The sequence below is a fragment of the Lithobates pipiens genome, unplaced genomic scaffold (assembly GCF_037356315.1).
Source record: "Lithobates pipiens isolate NorthernLeopardFrog02 unplaced genomic scaffold, aLitPip1_a1.2 Scaffold_19, whole genome shotgun sequence".
Classification (NCBI taxonomy): domain Eukaryota; kingdom Metazoa; phylum Chordata; class Amphibia; order Anura; family Ranidae; genus Lithobates; species Lithobates pipiens.
Window position 1 is genome coordinate 85,418,209 of NW_027507764.1, and position 21,300 is coordinate 85,439,508.

A 21,300-nucleotide genomic window follows, 5' to 3' on the forward strand; every position below is an offset into this window, starting at 1 on the left:
TATATTCTAATGTTTATATTCAGTAATCCTGGATTTATATATCTGATATGGCCATAAAGTACACATCTGTTAGTGATGGTTAATTAGACAGATGATGATGTTCACATCAGTAAATACAATTATTCATTATGTCAAGATGTGTAAATGGTTTAATTTAATGCAATGTATTAATGGCTCAGAGCACTGGAACATTTCCAACTTGTAACCTACCATAGACAAATATTCCTGATTTGCAGTATCAGTGGTACAATGCTTCTTCTTAGTACCAGTCAAATGGACAATATACTGTACTTCTTAAATCCAAGAACAAAATGTAATGTATTGGGTTGGGTTAGAGTGTCTGAGGGTATATAAAAAGAAGTGTGGTGTTGGAAAAGAAGTGGATGGCAAAGAAAGGAGCAGTCTAGTTGAAAAAAATGGGGGGAAGGAGGGAGCTGGTGGAGGGAGTGATGGAGAACATGACTATCCTGAGGCCCTGCAGTAGACCAACAAACCTTAGACCACCATGGTATACATACCATTTATGCATGAAATAAGATGTAAAAAAAAAGTTTTAATTGAAACAATATACATTGCAATTTATTTAATCAAGAACTGAAATGTACTTAGTAAATATCTATTTTATACATATACATATCTGGCTAAGATTTTGTTTGACACTGTAATCATACTCACATTGTATTATCATACAGCGTACATGACCTGTAGAAAATATACTTAACACAAAATCAAACCATAGGACAAAGATTTTATTGGAATGGCCAGATTAGGCGGGTAAAGCTGGGAACTCAGGTTTAGAGATCTTATTGCTGGATACTCTGCAAGATATAAGATGCTACTGCATTGGACATTGCTACAACATCCAAAACTAATATTAGACCAGTTTGGATGAATTTCATTAGGAAGAAAAAGTTTGTGGATTCAATACACCTTATAAAATACATGCACTGTCTCATTGTTTCATAGTCTGAACTTCTGCAGCACTAATCAAAGCTGCCCCAGGCTTTATACAGGGCCTCAACTTAAAGTGTGTGTGTATGTAAGATTTCCCTAGCGGTAACACTCCATCACTGCTCTGCTAGGGGGCTGCAGAAGTACAGGGCAGCCAACACAGATTTTTCTTTCTGCTTGCCAAGTGTACAGATGGTGAGCTGAATCCCTAGGACAACATTTACCTGGTCCAATGCATCACTGACCTCTCTAGTGGTCGGGAGTTAAACCTTCACAAGACATTGTATTCTGGTTCATGGGTTGCAGGCTTTGACTTCAATGATGCAGAGGGGGGCCAACATGAAGAAAGGGGTCAGGTCACCTGCTGTGTATTACGATTAAGATGTTTTTGCTCACCAGCTAGAGGGTGGACCACTTTGCACTAGCCATCACCTCTTCCCAGCCCAACCACATTTACACTTGTATTCAGGATCCTGTATACCCCAACGTTGCAGCCTATTATGGGTCACACATATCCAGCCATCTGTAGCCTCAGTGTGCACCAGCCCATTTCACATCTTTCCACTCAGGTACTCAGAAATCCCCTTGAAGAACATCACTCCAGCTGAAAAGCAAAATCCATGTCCTTTACTGAATTGCATGATACAATTTTCATTATACAGTATTAGATTTAACAAGCAACAACACAGTAACAGTTGCTACAGACTTTACCCATCTTCAGTGGCATGATTCAAGACCCTCGTTCTAGGGTCAGGGATGCATCTCAGGGAAGCCTTTCGAGGGGATGCCCACAAGGGGGAAGCCAAGGACAGAGTCCACAGTTCTACAACTGCATGATGCTTGCTCTACACGCCAAAGCCAAACCTGTTGAGCTCCACCCACTACTTAAATAGAATTGTGGCAGAGTAGGTAGAATTGAAACATCACTACCTGGGGAAGTTACTAGGAGGAGCCCAAACTAAAAGAAGACATATGAACCCCTTCCTACATATTGACAGCAACTTTTTTACTTTTGGATAGAGTAAGGAAGGTTTAAAACTCCTATAGGATTTATTTGCTATATGTGTACCCTTGGGGAAATTTCAGTTCACTTCCTGTCCCATCTTTCAAAGTGAAGGTAATTCTCCTCTTAGACTTTCATCCCTGAAACAAGTGTCCCTTCACTTTCTTTCTCAACGACAGTGATCAGTAGTACAAACACAAAGGTGAATCTCCACAATGGAGACACATGCAGCAAAAAAACTTGTTGGAAGGTCTAACCCTTTCTCATTCTATCCAAAACTTAAAAAAGCTTTTGACTTCAGACACACTTTAAATCGAAATTGATCCTAAATCCCAAACCCTCCATGAAGGAAGACCTGATATCTAATAGACAAATGCCATGGCCTTTATGGGCCACTCAAATGCATTGGGATGCTGTATGAAGTGAAATACTAGTAGAGGGCATAGCTTATGTCCAGTAGAAAGCTTAGATCTGCAATTAAGGTGTTCAGCAGGGACATGGGTTCTACTACTGACTTAAATGGCATTACTTATTAGCAAGTCCTTCAATGCACTGTAGTGTCATTCATCCAAATGTTTATTCTTCATATGATATTGCTGTATTGAGAACCTGTGTAGTAATGGTTGTTATTGCTCTCTTTTAATAAACAAAAAAATGACTACTACATGAACTGTCAGGGAAGAATTTAAAAAAGCAACTTGCCAGGATAAACATATGGGATTTGTTTCTACTCAGGCAACTGCCTGACCACACACACACACACACACACACACACACACACACACACACACACACCACACTGTGCCCCAATATCTAAGTGTTCAGTGTGTGTAGTGAGGCAGTTGACATCAACTATCAGACTTCAGAGGACCTCTGATCCCCAACACTTCAATTAAGTGTCAGGCTCAGAGAACATTAGTAACACTAAATAGAGGGGAAGTAAAATTCTCTCCTAGGTAATTCTGCATAGTAATAATAAGCAAAGATTAAACATTCAGATTCCAGCCTAAACTTATTCAAGATAGATTCTTTTAATTAGAGGGGGGGTCATCATCTGCTTGTCATTTACAGGATCTGGACTAAATGCTTCATTTGAGCAATAGCTTATATTTACATTGTGATTACTAAAGTGTTTTTCACTTATCTTATCTTTTGTATTCCCCACAAGGTCATTGTCATCTATAGTTCCTTTCACCTTTGTTGTATTGTCATCCCCATGAGGTTTATGGCCACAATTTCCAAATAATGTCAGAAACACTGGAAGGAAAACCAGTCCATGGAGCATTCCGAAAGTGATAACAAGAAATATGATCTTAAAAAATGTTCTGAAAATGTAGCTCTCTGAAGTGGAGAGTACTATGACACCCAGGATGGTGGAGAGACCTCCCTGTATTATAGGATAACCAAGAGAATGCAATGCCTCGATCACCCTCTTATTTGCTGTAGATTTCTTGTTTGAAACAAAGGCATATGAGATATGGGCTGAGAAATCCACTGAGAACCCAATACAAATAACAAGGTTGATCATGGATATGGAATCTAAGTTAACATCCCACAAAGCCATAAATCCAGTGACCCCTACAATAATAGAAGCAATGGTAAATGTTACCCACAGGGAACAAAGAGGGTTTGGGATTAGCATTAAAGAAATAACAAACATAACAATAGCCGCTACAGCAATATTTTGAATTGTGTTTTTGATAATTACAGCATACTGATCAAAGTATATAAATGCCGGATGGTACACAAGGACAGGGACCTCACAGCTCTTTGCTGTGTTCCGAACCTGATTTAGCATATTTTTTTCATCAATGGCAGAAGTGACATTCATAGTCTGGATAAAGAATCGGGAAGCTTTGATAGCACCTGCCTGAATGTCCACATCTTGTTTAAAATCTGAAAATAAAGTAAAGAATCTTGATAAATTTCCTACAAAATTATTTTCATCAGTTACATTCAGTTTAAAAAGTTCAGCAAACCCTAAGTATGCTGTCAACCAGGACTCGGAGAGATCTTCACTGACAAAGGAAGTTTGTTTAAATGATTCCATACACCTGCCAATTTTATTACGGACATTTATATCCCAGTATGAAACTTCCTGTGTAACCACAACCATAACTCTGGGACCATACTGATTAAAATATAAATCTTCATTGTCGTAGAAAGAACGTACATAGGAGCGGTCAGTAGCCAAGTTCCGTAAATCAATTCCTTCCTGTACCTGAAAGCACCCGTATATGCTGCCAGCTAAATATCCACCATAAAGACCCAACACAATGATCTTAGTCCAAATGTTGGTTAAAAATGGACCATATTGCCCACTGAAAAAATCTGTAATTGGATGGTCAAATTCTTTATCTGTGATTTCACTATATTTCCCCCCAACACAGCACAGGTTATATGGATGCGATCGATGGTCATCATCTTGTTCTGGAACTTTTTTACAAACCAACCAGTGTCTGTTACTCTCTTCTCTTCTCCCATTGAGGGCTAAAAATGCACCAAAACAAGTGATGTTATACAGGAAGCAGAACAATATGGCTGTTCCAGTATAAATACAGAAAGATTGTACAGAGCCAAAAGAAGTCATAATTCCTATATAGAAAGCTAAGACATCTGTGAGGGTTGTAATTGTTATGGAGACAGCAGCTTCTTCATATGTCTTGCCCACTCTTTCTTCAACTCGGCTCGTAACTTTAGTTTGCTGCCAGCTGGAAACCATAATGAACATGTCATCCACTCCAACACCTGTAAAGAAAATATCCATTTATGTTTATCATAAAATACATTTTTTTTAAATGATTTTAAACATTTGTTCTAAAGTGGTTGTAAAGTCTGGATTTTCTAAAATTAAAATAACAAACATGTTATGCTTATTTGCTCTGTGCAATGGTTTTGCACAGAGCAGCCCAGAACTCCCTCCTCTAGGGTCTCCCGTTGCTCCTGGTTCCTCCTCTTTTCTGAGTGCCCCCATAGCAAGCTGGTTGTTATGGGGGTACACGTGCGTTCTCACTCCCAAGTTGTGTATGTCTGTGGACCCGAGCTCTATAGACCCACACAGTGCAGCTCCGCCCTGCCCCCTGGTCCCTCCTCACCGCATTTTATCTGGCTAGGCTATATAAAAAGAGTGCCTGGATCACACAAATGGCTGGACAGGATTATCTTGGAAGGTAAAACAGTCAACATAGAGTATACAGTCTGTATTTCAAAAGTCTGCTTCATAAGGTCACACAAAGCAATGTGACTCCCTTTAGATACCTCTTCAGTGAATATGGAGTGCCTACATGCCACCCTGATCTGAGACCACAGCCTGCAAAGACACTATGTAAATGTCTATTTTGTCTCAAAGTTGGAAGTAACATTGGCTAGGCACACTCCTTGCCACCATGTGCATTGAAATTCTGACAAATTTTTCATTATTCAGAAATTTGGATACATTAAAATAGTAACAAATTTAAATGAATCAGAATTAACTAATCACATTTTCAGCCGAAATTTGAATTTGAATAGTTCTCAATTTAAATTTGAATCGTTTTCTAATTGAATTTGAATCACTTTTGAATCAAATTCAAATTTCCAAAGGGAATAACATAGAATAGAAAATAAAGGAATAGAATAGAAAACAATATAATGGAATAAAAAAATAGAGTATAAAATAAAAGAACAGTGTATAATAGAGTAAAACAGAACAGAATAAAAAAAAAGGAATAGAGTAAAATAGAATAGAAAATAAAAGAATAGAATATAATAAAAAAAATGGAATAGAATAGAAACTTGTTCTGAAATAAAATTTTCAAATAGAATACATTTGAATAGAATACATTTGAATAGAATAGAAAAGAATAGAATAATAATAGAAAATAAAAGAGTATAACCATTTCCCAAAATATTAATAAAATACATTTGAATTTGAATTTGAATAGAATAGAAAATAAAAGAATAGAATTGACTAAAATTTAAAAGAATAGAATAGAAAAAAACAATAGAATAGAATATAACCATCTCCTGAAATTTGAATTTAGAATAAAAAAATTAGAATAGAATAGAAAATAATAGAAGATACAAAAAATTGTTTTCCAAAATTGGAATTTAGAATAAAATTAGAGTTTAAAAAACAGAAAAAAAAATAAAAGAATAGAATAGGAAAAATGCATCGATACCAGGCATTTGAGGGAGTATCAGTACTCACCCAAATGCTCCCAATACCAAAACCAATACTTTGCAGTGCGATTTGTGTCAATACAAAATGAATGGGCAAAAATTGCACTGTAAGAAATCGCATTCAATTTGAATAAGAACGTGGTGCGGTTCCTGTCCGAATCACATGGGATTTCCCCCACTGATCCTATGTGTGTATGTGTATAGAAGCACCATCTAGTGGGCAGTTTAGAAAGCGCAAAATTCAGCAACGAGACCGCTGTTCCAGTAAGTCGGTAGAGACAGATTAGAAGTTTAAAGCAGCAATCATTTATTCGAAAAGTGGAGCCCCTGGGGGCAGGAGGTGAGCCCAATGGATGTCCTCATTGGTTGCCTGCACAGTAGTTTGTGGGCATAGTGGTGCACTTCCACTTGCTCCTGGCATTTCCCCTGGGCGGCGGTGATGAGCCCTGACCACAGCTGTCATTTCCGGGTGCATGGGCCGTTGCCAGCATCCATTCAGCTCACCACCTGCCCCCAAGAGGTTCAGGGTTAGAGGCAACCATTCATTCCTCCAGGCTTAGCAGAGTAAACTATGGAACCCGTGAGTAACAGTGCCTCACTGGCACACTACCATCTCCCTGCATGGGCTTGTGATCAATGAACCTAATGTCATCAGTCCCTTCCGTTTTCCAATAAATTATTGCTGCTTTGAACTTCTAATCTGTCTCTACCTACTAACTCGAACAGCGCTCCCTCTGCTGAATTTTGTAAGTTCTAAACTGCCCTCTAGATGGTGCTTCTACAGTGAAATTTTCCACATTTTGTCATGTTACAACCAAAAACGTAAATGTGTTTTATTGGGATTTTATGTGATAGACCAACACAAAAGGCACATAATTGTGAAGTGGAAGGAAAATTCTAAATGGTTTTCAACATTTTTTACAAATAAATATGTGAAAAATGTGGCGTGCATTTGTATTCAGCCACCCTTCTTTTTTTTTCTTTTTTCTTTTTTTAATTTAAGACGGAGAAACTGATCCACAAGGACCTCAACAACAAAAGTAATACATTATCAGTTGTAAATTCAGAGATAAATCTATACAGATGGATTCCCCATCACCCCATAACAATAAAATGGTTTCTGTGTGTGAGTTACTATGTGGGTGTAAGCTCTATTTGGGACCTTGACAGTCCCACCTGTGTTAAATATGGTTTGGAGTGTCTGGGAAATGGAAGTGATAGGTTTCCTTAGTCTTGTGGATTCAGCCTCCCTTCTAGTTTTATCATAGAAAATAAACCTAGAGATTGGTATAGTACCGCAGGGGGTGAAAGGGCCGGGCAGGGCCCGGGAAAGATGAACAGGAGAGAGGAATATAGGGGGGAGTGGGGGGTAGTAGGGGAGGTGTATTTGATCATGTGATTGGGTGGCTGTCTCTTTGAGTCAATGCCCCCTTTTCTGAAGCGTTCAGGAGTCAAGAGTCGTATCAATAGCGGGATAGGAAGGGTCGATTAGGCAGGTTGCTAATCAGTCCCTCTGAGGCTTTGTCCCTCGTCACAGTACCTAAATGTATTCCATAACTGCCACGTTTTGGAATATGCCTCCTGCCGATGTTGATTAGTGAGGATCAAATCCTCCATCCGGCTAATCTCGTCTAGTTTGTGAAGCCATTGGGCAATAGTCGGTGGGAATGGGGCTTTCCAGTTAAATGGGATGTATTCAGTCCCCTTTACCTAATACCCCAACTAATCTAGTGGAACCAATTGCCTTCAGGAGTCACCTTAGTAAATAGAGTCCACCTGTGTGTAATTGAATCTCATTATTAATACAGCTGTTCTGTGAAGCCCTCGGAGGTTTGGTAGAGAACCTTAGTAAACAAACAGCATTATGAAGGCCAAGGGACACACCAGACAAGTCAATAATAAAGTTGTGGAGAAGTTTAAAGCAGGGTTAGGCTGTGAAAAAATATCCCAAGCTTTGAACATATCACAAAGCACTCTTCTATCCATCATCGGAAAATGGAAAGAGTATGGCCCAACTGCAAACCTACCAAGACACAAGACATGTCCGTCCATCTTAACTGACAGGCCAAGCAAGGAGAGAATTAATTAGAGAAGCAGCCAAGAGGCCCATGGTAACTCTGGAGGAGCTGCAGAGATCCACAGCTCAGGCGGGAGAATCTGTCCACAGGACAACTATCAGTCGTGCACTCCACAAATCTGACCTTTATGGAAGAGTGGTAAGAAGAAAGCCATTGTTGAAAGAAAGCCATGAGAAGTCCCGTTTTCAGTTTGGGAGAAGCCATGTGGGGGACACAACAAACGTGGAAGAAGGTGCTCAAGTCAGATGAGACCAAAATTTAACTTTTTGGCCTAAAAGCAAAACGCTATGTGTGGGGAAAACTAACACTGCACATCGCCCTGAACACACCATACCCACCGTGAAACATGGTGGTGGCTGCATCATGTTGGAGGGATGCTTTTCTTCAGCAGGAACAGGGAAGCTGGTCAGTGTTGATAGGAAGACGGATTGAGCCAAAAACAGGGCAATCTTAGATGAAAACTTGTTATGCCGCATACACACGAGCAGAATGTCCGACAGAAAAAGTCAGAAGGAAGCTTTTCATCGTATATTCTGATCATGTGTATGCCTCATCTGACTTTTTTTTAGAAAATTCTGACGGACCTAGAAATAGAACGTTTTAAATATCTCCGATGGAACCAATTCCTATCGGGAAAACCGCTCATCTCTATGCTGTTCCGACGGACCAAAAATATCACATGCTCCGAAGCAAGTACGTGACGGAAGCTATTGGCTACTGGCTGTTGAACTTCCTTTTTCTAGTCCCGTCGTATATGTTGTATGTCACCGCGTTCTTGATGATCGGACTTTGGTGTGATCGTGTGTACGCAACACAGTTTCAGCGGAATTCCGTCGGAACTCCATCGGAAAAACCTTCAGAGTTTATTCAGACTGGAAAAATGGTCGTGTGTACAGGGCATCAGTCTGCAAAAGACTTGAGACTGGGGCAAAAGTTCACCTTTCAGCAGGACAACGACCCTAAACATACAGCCAGAACTACAATGGAATGGTTTCGATCAAAGCATATTCATGTGTTAGAATGGCCCAGTCAAAGTCCAGACCTAAATCCAAATGAGAATCTGTGGCAAGTCTTGAAAATTGCTGTTCACAGGCACTCTCCATCCAATATGGCAGAGCATACGTTTTTGGTTGTAACATGACAAAATGTGGAAAATTTCAAGGGGTGTGAATACTTTTTCAAGGCACTGTATATACACACACATGCATGAAAATTTCATGCGATTCTTTGCAGTGTTGACGCAAAAAATCGCACTGCAAAGTATTGGTATCTCGGTATCTGTGAGTACTTGAAAGTATCGGTACTTGTTGATAAAAAAAAATGGTATCGGTGCAGCCCTAAAATAAACAATAGAATAGAATAGAAAGAATATAACCATCTTCCAAAATCAAATTTCGAATAGAATAAACTCGATTTGAATGCAATTCGATTTGAAATAGAATATTTTTAAAACTGGTTCTAATTTGAATAAACCAAACAAATTACAAAACGGAAGTAAACAAATTAAATGAATTTAACTAAACTAATTTTAACGAATCAAAACAAAATTTATTTTTTCATTCTGCACGTCTAAGTACATTAATAAACTTTCAATGAAAGCCTTGATCTCCTAAGGCATAGCAACAGCGATGTTTTGGGGAAACACAAGGACCCATTTGTTGAAGTGACAAGGGCTTACCACCTTAACCACTTCACATCCCGGCTATTGTCAAATGACGTCCACAGGAGGGATCTCCCATCCTGGGCGGGCGTCATATGATGTTCCTGGACTTCCCGGCCATCTAGAGGGCGCGCGTGCACCCACCATGTCACTCGGGAGCTGGTGCACATGCCTGGTGGCCGTGATGTCCGCCGGGCACCTGCGATTTCCTGGTAACAGAGCCGAGACGTGGATCTATGTGCTATGTATGTGTAACCACACAGATCCATGTCCTGTCAGGGGAGAGGAGACCAATCGCATGTTTCCAGTACAGAGGAACACTGACCAGTCTCCTCCCCATGTGAGTCCCCTCCCCCTACAGTTATAATCACTCCCTCGGTAACACATTTAACCCCTTGATCGCCCCCTAGTGTTAACCCCTGCCAGTGACATTTATACAGTGATCAGTGCATTTTTATAGCGCTGATCACTGTATAAATGTGAATGGTCCCAAAATAGTGTCAAAATCGTCCAATGTGTCCGCCGAAATGTTCCAGTCAGGATAAAAATCACAGATCGCCACCATTACTAGTAAAAAAATAAATAAAAATGCCATAAATCTATCACCTATTTTGTAGATGCTATAATTTTTGTGCAAACCAATAAATATACGCTTATTGCGATTTTTGTTTACCAAAAATATGTAGGAGAATACATATCGGCCTAAACTGAGGAAAAATATGTATTTAAAAAAAAAAAAATAGTTGGGATATGTATTATAGCAAAATGTAAAAAATATTGTTATTTTTTTTCCAAACTTGTGACTCTTCTTTTGTTTATAGTGCAATAAATAAAAACCGCACAGGTGATCAATTACCACCAAAAGAAAACTCTATTTGTGAGAAAAAATTATAAAATTAATTTGGTTACAGTGTTGCATGGTCACGCAACTGTTATTCAAAATGCGACAGTGCTGAATACTGAGAATTGTCCTGGGCAGGAAGGGGGTCAAAATGCCCAGTATTGAAGTGGTTAATAAAGGGGTCTCTGTATGGTACAGAAATGTCATTGATGCGATTCCTAATAAATAAGGTTTTCACTGCAAGTTTGTTGGTGTACTAGCTTCTTTTTTTATTTGTCTAGCTTTGTGATGCCTTTGCTGCTGTGCATACACTCTATGATGATGACCATTAGAGTTTTTTGCAGTTTTGTTCATAATGGACGTTGTTTAACCTTGTGACACTCTTAGGGCTTGATAATAGATTGCTAGGGTACTAGGCCCTGCATTGGTAGGATAAAGGGTGAGCATGTATGTTTTCCTTCTACTTAGTTTGGATTTTTCAGAGGCAGGATCAGGCAGGTGGGCAGGCACACTAATTTGTGGCTTTGGAGAAGGCTTACATTGAATCTTTGGATTCACGTTTCCCTATGTGAGCCTGCAACAGGTCTGCTTTAATATGTATCTATGGACAGAATCAAAAATCATACATTTATTTCCACATTGTATTTCAATTATTTCTACCCTTCTGCTATTAATCCGAACCATCTTGAAGTTTGTAAACTTGTTTTTTGAAAGTCCCCACACATTTACTTCCTTGAATTCTGTGACACATATTCACTGTTGTGTCACACATTTCACAGAGCCTGCCTTCTGAATTACAGAGGCGGAGTCATTACAGGAATCACTGCTTGCAGGCAGCATGGTACCAAGGGATATTTAGTCCTTAGAAATTAAACGTAAACATCAGAGGAAAAGCTGCAAAGCATGCAGGGGAATCCAAGAAGTTGTAGAAAGAGATGACCAGCAGACAGGCAGCACTCACAACATGAAACCAGATATTTAAGGTAAGTTTAGGAAGGAACAAATCTACTGTAATAGGGGCATACCTAATAATTTAAATAAATTGTGGAAACCGTGGATATCGGTTAGTCCTCTGTTTGTCCTTTGTAGGGTGGCAACGTTTGTGATGGTGCTGAAGGCAATATATGATAAGATATTGTGAAATGACCACTTGCTAATGAGTAATTTTTGTTTATGATAATATGTATGGATTCTGAAGGAAAATGTGGATGGATGGCCAGACCAGTGGGTTGATAAGAAAACCCTGCTCTTGTAGCAGTAACTTTCTTTATAGACACAGGTATATAGTTTATTACATCATGTGAATACTGGAAAGTGGGTTGAATTTAAAAAAATTCCTTTTTTGTTTTGTGTTTGTCTGTTGTTGTCATCTATAGATGTTTATAATGTTTGTTATGTTGTACAGATGATATGTGAAAGGAAAAAAACGTCAGAATCTGCTTTGGCTTGACCCCATGTGATGCCTTGGACACGATGGATCTTTGTATTAACTTTATATTGATATATTGGCTATATTTTCCAATATGAATATAATTTGGTCTGTAATGATGAAAATTTTCAATAAAGAAATATTAATGAAAAAAAAAAGTAAGCGTATGTTGGATTGTCAAAATATAAACTATTGTTTGTATTGTTATTACAATTCTATAAAATAAAAGTGTATGCTGTGACTATAGATCTCCTTTAAATATGAAAATTTAAATATGTTTCAATAATTTACTTTTAAATGTTTCAATATGTTACAAAAAAAATACATTTACACGCTTGTTTATGGCTTTTACAGAATGGCCTACAGAAATTTCTGCACTGCGATATTGTAAATATGTTCTTATAGCAAATCGATACAAGTATTTCAAGGTTGACTGTTCTTTTTAAAATACATAATTTTTTTTTTCATTTATGTTTTTGATTGCCCTTTCCTTCTTGGGCTTTTTGGGCTCCTCTTGTATCCCTAGGAATTTGTATGATTCGAAAAAATCTTGGTCGTGATTAACTGGCAACAGGGGATGTTGTGATTGGTTAGAAACATAGAAGGTATAAAAAATAACACACCCTTTAGAAAATGTTAATGACAATGTAGCGCCCTCCTCTAGTTAGGCTGCTAAGCTCAATTTAGTTGGCTTCACTGTAGTGAGTGGAGCAGTGATCTATTGCTTTCATCTGGTCTGGTTTTCCTAATCTGGGTGTCTGTTTTCCCCCCACGAACTTCTTGAAGGAGCTTCCAGAATATAGGACAGGGCGAGACAAATATCTAGTATGAACATTTATCATGCCTCAGCCAAGCCCTGTAAGGAGGTGTTCAGAAGGTGGCTGGGAAGATGATAAATGCTTGGGAGGTCTGAACAAAGTGAGCCTTCCTCTCCAGGGAGGGTTCCAATTCTCCCAGGGCTGCTACCCCTTGGAGATAGCTAGTGAGACAAGAAACTGCTGTCTGGGCCTCAGCAGGCACGGGGCTGAGGACCTGGGGAAGATTTATTAAGGATCATTTGCTAGAGTGCATCATCCTGGAATCCTGGTCTGAAGAAGGATTCTTTGTTTCCCTCACTGTGGATGGCAGACAGCTCTTGGGACATTACAAGTAAAGACCCTCCTGTGGACTCCTGTGTGTACAAGTGCTAGAAAGGAATTAAGTGCCAAAGGATGCTATATGAACTGAGAATACTCTTCTATAGACCTAGGTATTTCCATTAGGTTGTGAACCCCAAAGCTCAAATACACACTACTGATCACTCATGTTCATTCAGAAAGGTAAGGGGCTGATAAATTACATATTTACTGGTCCCTTCCCCCACTAATCCTAAAACATCCAGGAACAGCCGGTGGGAGAGGAGGGAAGCCAGTAGTGCTGCAGGGAGAAGGGGGAGAGCCAGGGCAGTAGGGGAAATCTGTGCTGTACATGGTGATTAGGGGTGCCTGGGCACACCCGGCACACCCTGTGCACATGTCTATGCTTGCCATCCCCTGTTACCTCCAGGAAAGGCTGCTTAGAAAAAATGTGTGAGAAACTGTCCTCCTGTTATTGTTACTTTTGTATTGGAGTATTCTGAAACCTTATACACTTACTATCCTTTAACTTACCTAAAATAAGAAAAGGCGCATTTGCCACAGTAATAACAAAAGGCACTCCACATAGTAACAGCAGGCCAAAACTAGAGAGAATGGCTAATCCAGAAGTAATGACTCCAAAAGCAGCAACCCAGAATTTATTCCTCACACAGTCAAGTCTGCAAAGAATCATAAAAGCATAAGTATAGTTTATTTAACAAAACAGTCAAATAGTTTGGATGAGTATCAAGTTTATACAGGTTATTGGCAGATGCATAATGAAGTTACACTATTAAAGCCAAAACATTTATTTTGAATTTAGAGCAGGCATCGCTTCGTCGATCCCCAGTGAGCAGGAAGATGACAGGTCTGTCTCTGCACACTGTGCAGGGACAGACCTGTCAGAGCGCCGCTCTCCCTATGGGAGATTGGATGACGACGGACTGCAGAATCCGTTGTCACCCGATCCGATGACGGATGGAAAAGTAGGTTTTTCCTCTGTCACACTTTATCGCATCGGAGCGGGTTAGATGTCAGCGGACGTGTCACCGCTGACATCCGATGCTCCATAGAAGTCTATGGAGCATCTGTTCAGGTCCGCCTGAAAAACTGACAGGCAGACCTGAACGGATCAGCCGTGTGAAAGAGCCCTAACTCCTTTACTAAGCCATCTAATCCTTTGGACTACCTTACTTTCTATGTTGTTTTTGGGGAACCTTAAACTCTTTGCTCCTTTTATGAACTACCTTCCTAAAGCCATGTCTTTGCACTTCCTGTTTGTCAGATTACTGTGTTCTTTTCCAGTCAATTGAGGTAATTTAGGAAAACTGAAAAAGACAGAAACGGAAGCATCTCTGCATAGTAATTAACCAATCAACCTTCTGATTTGAGCTTGTTCATTTAAGCTTTGGAAATGGACGCTAGGAGCTGATGGGTTTGCCATATGCAACTGCTCCAGTCTTTGTAAATTCCCGTCAATATCCTGCTTCTTGCACTCCTGCGGCACCTGTATCTTCACAATGACTTGTTACCGATCTTTGGCTTGTTTCTTGACTATGTTTCCGCTTGATCCCAAACTGCAACCGCTTATTACTGATCTTGGGTTTGTTTAACAACTATGCTTCTGCTTGATCTCTACCTACTACATCTGCTACATCACCCCAGCTTGCTCACCTTCTGGTGGGGCAAATCTGAGGACTGCAACTTGGAACAAGCACACAGTAGAACCCATCAGGAGCACTGGTTAAGACCAATTATTGCTTAGACCCCGCACATCAAGTGAATTATCGTCATTCGCTAGGGGGACCTGCTTGTGTATTAATCCTGCTGGTTTCTGTGTGAGCCCTCCCACTGATATAGCTACTGGCCTCACAGCCTGAACCCTGTTCATAACACTTCGATTTGTGAGCATTGGCTTATGAATTTTTTTGGACTTGCACTGGGAGAGGTATTACCATGTATTAATTATGCCAGGAGCAGGTTTAGTGAAATTGACTTTTTTGCTTACCTCACGCATGTTATAATAGAAAAGAATATTGTAACAAAGTATGTAATGGAAAACAATGGGATCACAGATTTGGAAGTGCCTTCAAATTCCTGCTGTCGAGATACTGATGTGAAATATGATACCTAAAAAACAACAGCAAAGATATGTAATTTTTTTATGCCTACAGCAATGGTTTAGAGATGTGTTGTGCTATAAAATTGATATCTGCTACCTTACCCTTACATATGAGATCATTCGCTGTCTTTTCATTTACCTTAAAGCGGAGTTCCACCTAAAAGAGAAACTTCTGCTTATCTGTCTCCCCCCCCCCCGGTGCCACATTTAGCACCTTTGGGGGGGGGGGGGGGGGTGAGAAGGTACCTGTTTTTGACAGGTACCCGGGGACAGCAAAGAATTGGGAATCTTCAGCAGATGTCAATCCAGGGACCCAGCCAGTGGAGGTGAAGCTTGCAGAGCATTATTGTGTGCCAAGCCAGGAACCGAGCAGGCCGGTGGGGTGAATCTTGAAGAGTGTCTGAGTGCCAAGCTAGGGACCCAGCAGGGACGCGGGTGTGACACTTGAGGAAGATACTCAGTGAGAAGATTGGAAGAGCTCAGGAGATCCAGTGGCAGTAGATCGGCGGGTTTAAGTGATAGACTGGGAGCTCAGTTGAGCGAAGATCTAAAAAGGAGACTGTGGCGGAAGTAAAAGAGTTCATTACAACCTTTGTTAGAAACTGTTCAAGATTGTTGCCATAGGAGACAGCGTGTCTACACAAGCAGACATGGTGTCCGGCTGGGTGCCTTTCCCTGCATGACTGTCTACCTATAACAGTCTTGGAGTCTGCATAACATTGCAACTACTAAAGGGTGTCCTGGCCCAACCCTCTCTCCCACAGTTCTGTTCAAGCGAAAATAAATCTCTTTGCATTCAAGAAGTCTCTGGCGCCCATTCATCTACCTTACATTGCACCCACCATACCTCTTAACCCACTCTACACAGAAGGATGTCAGCTGACCCTAACTTTGGAGGTCACCATTAGGCCTCAAGAGGCCCGGGACTTGGCTACACTTCTTTCACTTCTTTCACCATGTTTTTCATTACAGTGTTTCTGATTTCTTTAAGCCCTTTATAGCATCTTAAAAGTCCAAAGGGGTCATATTCCGCTGCACTTTTTGTGTACCATACATGTAATGTCCCCTGATGTAGATCCATCTCTCGCCGCCTGCTGAACCATTGGACCTGAAAAAAAACCTCCAGCCTTGTCGAAAGCTCCCCACTGAATGCCTGCTCTTCCATCTGACATTTCTTAAATAGCTAAATGACATCAACATGGGGACTAGGTGCTTTGGGGTGGGGGGCCTCCCTGCTCCAAACCATGTTGAGGGCATGTGGCCTGGTATTCTTCAGGAGGGGGAAGTTTAGTCATCCCCCCTCTTTCCTGGTCTACTGGGCTGCATTCTCGAATAAGGTTCTGATATGAATTTTAGGGGGGACCCTATGCCAATTTTTTTCTAAAAAACGTTGTGGGGTCCCCCCTAAAGTCCATACCAGAACCTTATTCAAGAATGCAGCTTAACCACTTTCAGACCGGACCATTTTGCTGGTAAATGACCAGAGGTCTTTTTACACTTTGGCACTGCGCTGCTTTAACTGGTAATTGCGCGGTCATGCAATGTTGTACCCAAACAAAATTTGCGTCCTTTTCTTCCCACAAATAGAGCTTTCTTTTGATGGTATTTGATTGCCTCTGCGATTTTTATTTTTTGCGATATAAACGTAAAAAGACCGCAAATTTTGAAAAAAAAAGATATTTTCTACTTTTTGTTATTAGAAAAATCCAATAAACTCAATTTTAGTCATACATTTAGGCCAAAATGTATTCAGCCACATGTCTTTGGTAAAAAAAAAAGTCAATAATTGTATATTTATTGGTTTGCGCAAAAGTTGTCACATCTACAAACTAAGGTACGTTTTCTGGAATTTACGCAGCTTTTAGTTTACGACTGCCTATCTCATTTCTTGAGGTGCTAAAATGGCAGGGCAGTACAAAACCCCCCCAAATGACCCCATTTTGGAAAGTAGACCCCCTAAGGAAATTGATAAGAGGCATGTTGAGCCCATTGAATATTTTATTTTTTTCCCTCAAGCGATTGAATAATGACAAAAAAAAAATTTTTTTTTTTTTTTACACAAAGTTGTCACTAAATGATATATTGCTCACACATGCTATGGGCGTATGTGAAATGACACCCCAAAATAAATTCTGCTGCTTCTCCTGAGTACGGGGATACCACATATGTGGGACTTTTTGGGAGCCTAGCCGCGTACGGGGCCCCGAAAACCAAGCACCGCCTTCAGGCTTTCTAAGGGCGTAAATTTTTGAGTTCACTTCTCACTACCTATTACAGTTTTGAAGGCCATAAAATGCCAAGATGGCACAAAACCCCCACAAATGACCCCATTTTAGAAAGTAGACACCCCAAGCTATTTGCTGAGAGGCATGTTGAGTTCATGGAATATTTTATATTTTGCCACAAGTTGCGGGAAAATTACAAACTTTTTTTTTTTTTTTTTTTTTTCACAAAGTTGTCACTAAATGATATATTGCTCATGCATGCCATGGGCATATGTGAAATGACACCCCAAAATAAATTCTGCTGCTTCTCCTGAGTACGGGGATACCACATATGTGGGACTTTTTGGGAGCCTAGCCGCGTACGGGGCCCCGAAAACCAAGCACCGCCTTCAGGCTTTCTAAGGGCGTTACAGTTTTGAAGGCCATAAAATGCCAAGATGGCACAAACCCCCCCCAAATGACCCCATTTTGGAAAGTAGACACCCCTAAATTTAGGGGTACACTAGTGAGACTAGGTAATAAATGGCGGGTGCCCTGAAACTATAAAAAAATAACTAACCAACCAGCGTCACCTGTAACAGTTATATGGTGATCACTGGTGAAAGGGTTAACTAGGGGGCAATCAGGGGGCTTTATGCGGTAGTATATGGGGGTCCCTGGCGCTATAAAAAGCTGCGGCGAACCTAAATACCTACCTGCCTAACTAGCGTCACCTGTGACACTAATACGGCGATCAGAAAAATGATCGCTTATTAGGCTGGGTTCACACTGGAGCGATGCGGAAACGCCGCGAATCCGCGGCGGGTTCCCGCATCGCATGCCTCCCGGCGGCAGTTCACACTGCCCTATGCGGACTGCTGGGAGTGTCAGTGAAATGTTACTGACACCCCCAGATCAGTTCGCATATCGCAGTGCGATCTGCAAACTCGGATCGCATGGTGTGAACACCCATGCGATCCGATTCTGCTGCGGGCCAAAAAAAGGGTCCCGTGCGAATTTGCGGCGGGTGCGGCGGGTGTGGCGGGTGCGGCGAATGGCTGAACTCGAATCGCACAGAGATCGGATGTGATTTGCACTGCAGTGCGGTGCGAATCACATTCGTTCTCATAAACCGCTGCAATGTGAACCCAGCCTTAGTGACACTGGCGACGGGGGGTGATCACGGGGTTAAACCTTTATTGGGGGGGTTAGGGGGGTACATTAGAACTAAAGGGGGCTAACCCTAACTGCCCTAACAGTTATTACAGTCACAAATGACACCAATGCAAAAAAAAAAAAAAAAAAATGACATTGGTGTCACTGTGACTGGGGGGCAGGGGTAATTGGGGGGGTGATCGGGGGGGTGTGAGTGTGCCTGGCATGTTCTACTGTGTGTGTAGAGTGTTGGTGCAACTCACCGATCCGCTCTCCTCCGTGTCGGAACGAAAAATACCGACACGGAGGAGAGAATACATCACTTCCTCTCCTGTGTTTACATTACAGGAGAGGAAGTGATGTCACGGGGGATTCCTATTCGTCGGGAGCGATCGCGAGGGGGTGGCCATGAATGAATGGCCGCCCCCTCGTCCCGGATCGCTCCCGGACGAAAACCGACCGCCGCAGGCACCGGGCGGGGGCCCGGTCGGGCCCCCGACCCGCGGGAGGCAAGGGACGTACATGTACGCCAATATGCCTGCCCGTGCCATGCTGTCGACATACATCGTCGTGCGGCGGTCGGCAACTGGTTAAAATCCATACCAGACTTGAAGAGCCTGGTGTGGATTGGAGGGGGGACCCCTAGCTGTTTTTTTCAGAATTTATTGCCAGCATTGTTTTATTTACATTTGAGCTGTCAGTGGGGAAGCCCGCTGACAGCTGATGAGTCGTCGGTTGTGAAGGACACATCGGCCTGGTTTTACGGCCCACTGCTTAACAACCAGCTATTCTTCACACAGAATTCGAATTGGTCGATCATTTTTCCACCGATCCGAAATTGGATCTTTCAGAAAATTTGGAATATATTAGAAAAGAAATTAAAAAAAATGAATTTTTGTTGAAATTCTTTACTATTTCCTTAGCAACAGGTTAGAAAAAAAAAATCACATGCAATAAATTGATTAAAAGAAGAAAAGGCAACAATCTCATATGTTTGTATAGTAAAATAAAGTATTACCTGTACATTCTTAAGTTGTAGAGAATCATTGTTGACTGATTTGATAAAATGCTCAATCCATAGCAGGCTGTTCTTTCTGTCGTGTTCATTCTCCTCTCTCAGGTAATACACCAACCGAACTGCTTTAGCTTTCTCCACGGTGTTGTTAGGACTGAGTGTCACTCCACCCAGGGATGTTCCCAAGAATGCTTTACCCTGAAACATGGGGTAGCTAATACTTAGTGTCTCTATCAAACTCAAATTACTTTGTACTGAAGATAGAAGTGGATTAACTGGCATACATTTCCTCTCCTGTACCTCTGCACATAGACGTTGGAAATTTAGAATCACATCACCATCAGGCTGAGTCACAGTAATGCTCATATTCTGCACCATCTCATCCAGGTTCATCAGCTCTCTAAATGAATCAACATTGATAATATTATCAGACATGCCGACAGCAATGAGAGAAACAAATGAACCTTCTGTACAGAGTCTCTGTGCAGAGAAATGCCCGGAGTCGTTGGTTGGAAAACGTGTCCTCACAAATTCTCTCTCAGATTTAGCTGGACCTCCAGTTGGGGTGAACTCCTTTTCTATGTCATTAGCCTGCCTCTGAGGCAAAAAGTAAAATCCAGCTCCCAGACCGGCAGATATGACCATGGGAATAAAGAGGAACCACCAAGGGTACCTGCTCACCGCTTTCCCCAGTTTGTAGAATATAAGAGAGAGAGGTCTCTGTATACAGTCTGTCCGACAACCGGTCATTCTTCACTCTGCAGTCAGCTTCTCTTACAATATCGATGAGCAGAACAATTGGAGACCAGTTACATTTATAATAGGACAATGAGATTTGTCAAAACTGTCATCCTATGCTATTGCTAATGTGATTCTCAATGCAAAATGTAAAACAGTTCCGCTTTGTAGGATGTTTATTGAGCATATAATGACATGGTAACTGCAAACAAATAATATTTAACCTTTGTACTTGAGAGATATTGTATTCAAATGTCATTTTTATAGTGTTGCTAAATAGGGAATCAAATTATAACATACCAAAAGAAATACCTAGCACCATTTTGCACAGCTGGTGGGGTGTTAGTTGTGGTTACTGAGGGCCTTGACTTAGGACCCCTCACTTAGGCCACCGGTGGCGAAAACGGCAACCAGAAAACAAAACATGCTGGCAACTAAATCACAAGACAAAATTTTGTAGCAATATATAACATGTATTTTTGTGAAAACTTTAAAGTCAAAAGTGTGTGCCTTGGCGGCAATCGCCACGGATGATGTTAAACGACAGTCGTGCTAATCCATTGCAGTAATCACCATGTGAACCATCACCAGTATACAAAATGCAATCTTACCAGATTGAAATGATTCCACTACAGTCCAGTTCACCTGTTGTAAACAATTAGGGGACAATCAAATTTTCACCGCTTGGTTCTAGTATATCAGACTGACTTGCTCTCCAAGGTGTATAAAATTAGTAAGGATCATATATTACTAATATCCACATGGAATCAAAGTGAAGGAAACCACATTGTAAATTCCGCTAAAAAAACTTTAATATACATACACAGT

The 21,300-nt window shown here is 41.0% G+C and overlaps 1 protein-coding gene across 1 annotated transcript; it reads right to left on the minus strand.

The window, feature by feature from the left end:
- Positions 1-643: 643 nt before the first annotated feature.
- Positions 644-20,597, minus strand: LOC143996143 (patched domain-containing protein 3-like). The gene is made up of 4 exons (XM_077491029.1): positions 19,738-20,597; positions 15,247-15,368; positions 13,773-13,918; positions 644-4,702 (listed from the first exon to the last, which is right to left on the minus strand). Exons 1-4 carry the CDS (start codon positions 20,482-20,484, stop codon positions 2,967-2,969), a joined length of 2,751 nt encoding a protein of 916 aa, XP_077347155.1. The 5' UTR covers positions 20,485-20,597; the 3' UTR covers positions 644-2,966.
- Between the last annotated feature and the right edge of the window lie 703 nt (positions 20,598-21,300).

Bases quoted from the DNA above. Each gene is read 5' to 3' on its own strand.
- LOC143996143 (XM_077491029.1), bottom strand. From the start codon at position 20,484: ATGACCGGTTGTCGGACAGACTGTATACAGAGACCTCTCTCTCTTATA. The intron at 13,919-15,246 runs GTAAGCAAAAAA...GATTCTTTGCAG, and splicing joins TCTATTATAACATGCGTGAG to ACTTGACTGTGTGAGGAATA. The intron at 4,703-13,772 runs GTAAGTTAAAGG...TTTTCTTTACAG, and splicing joins TGCGCCTTTTCTTATTTTAG to GTGTTGGAGTGGATGACATG.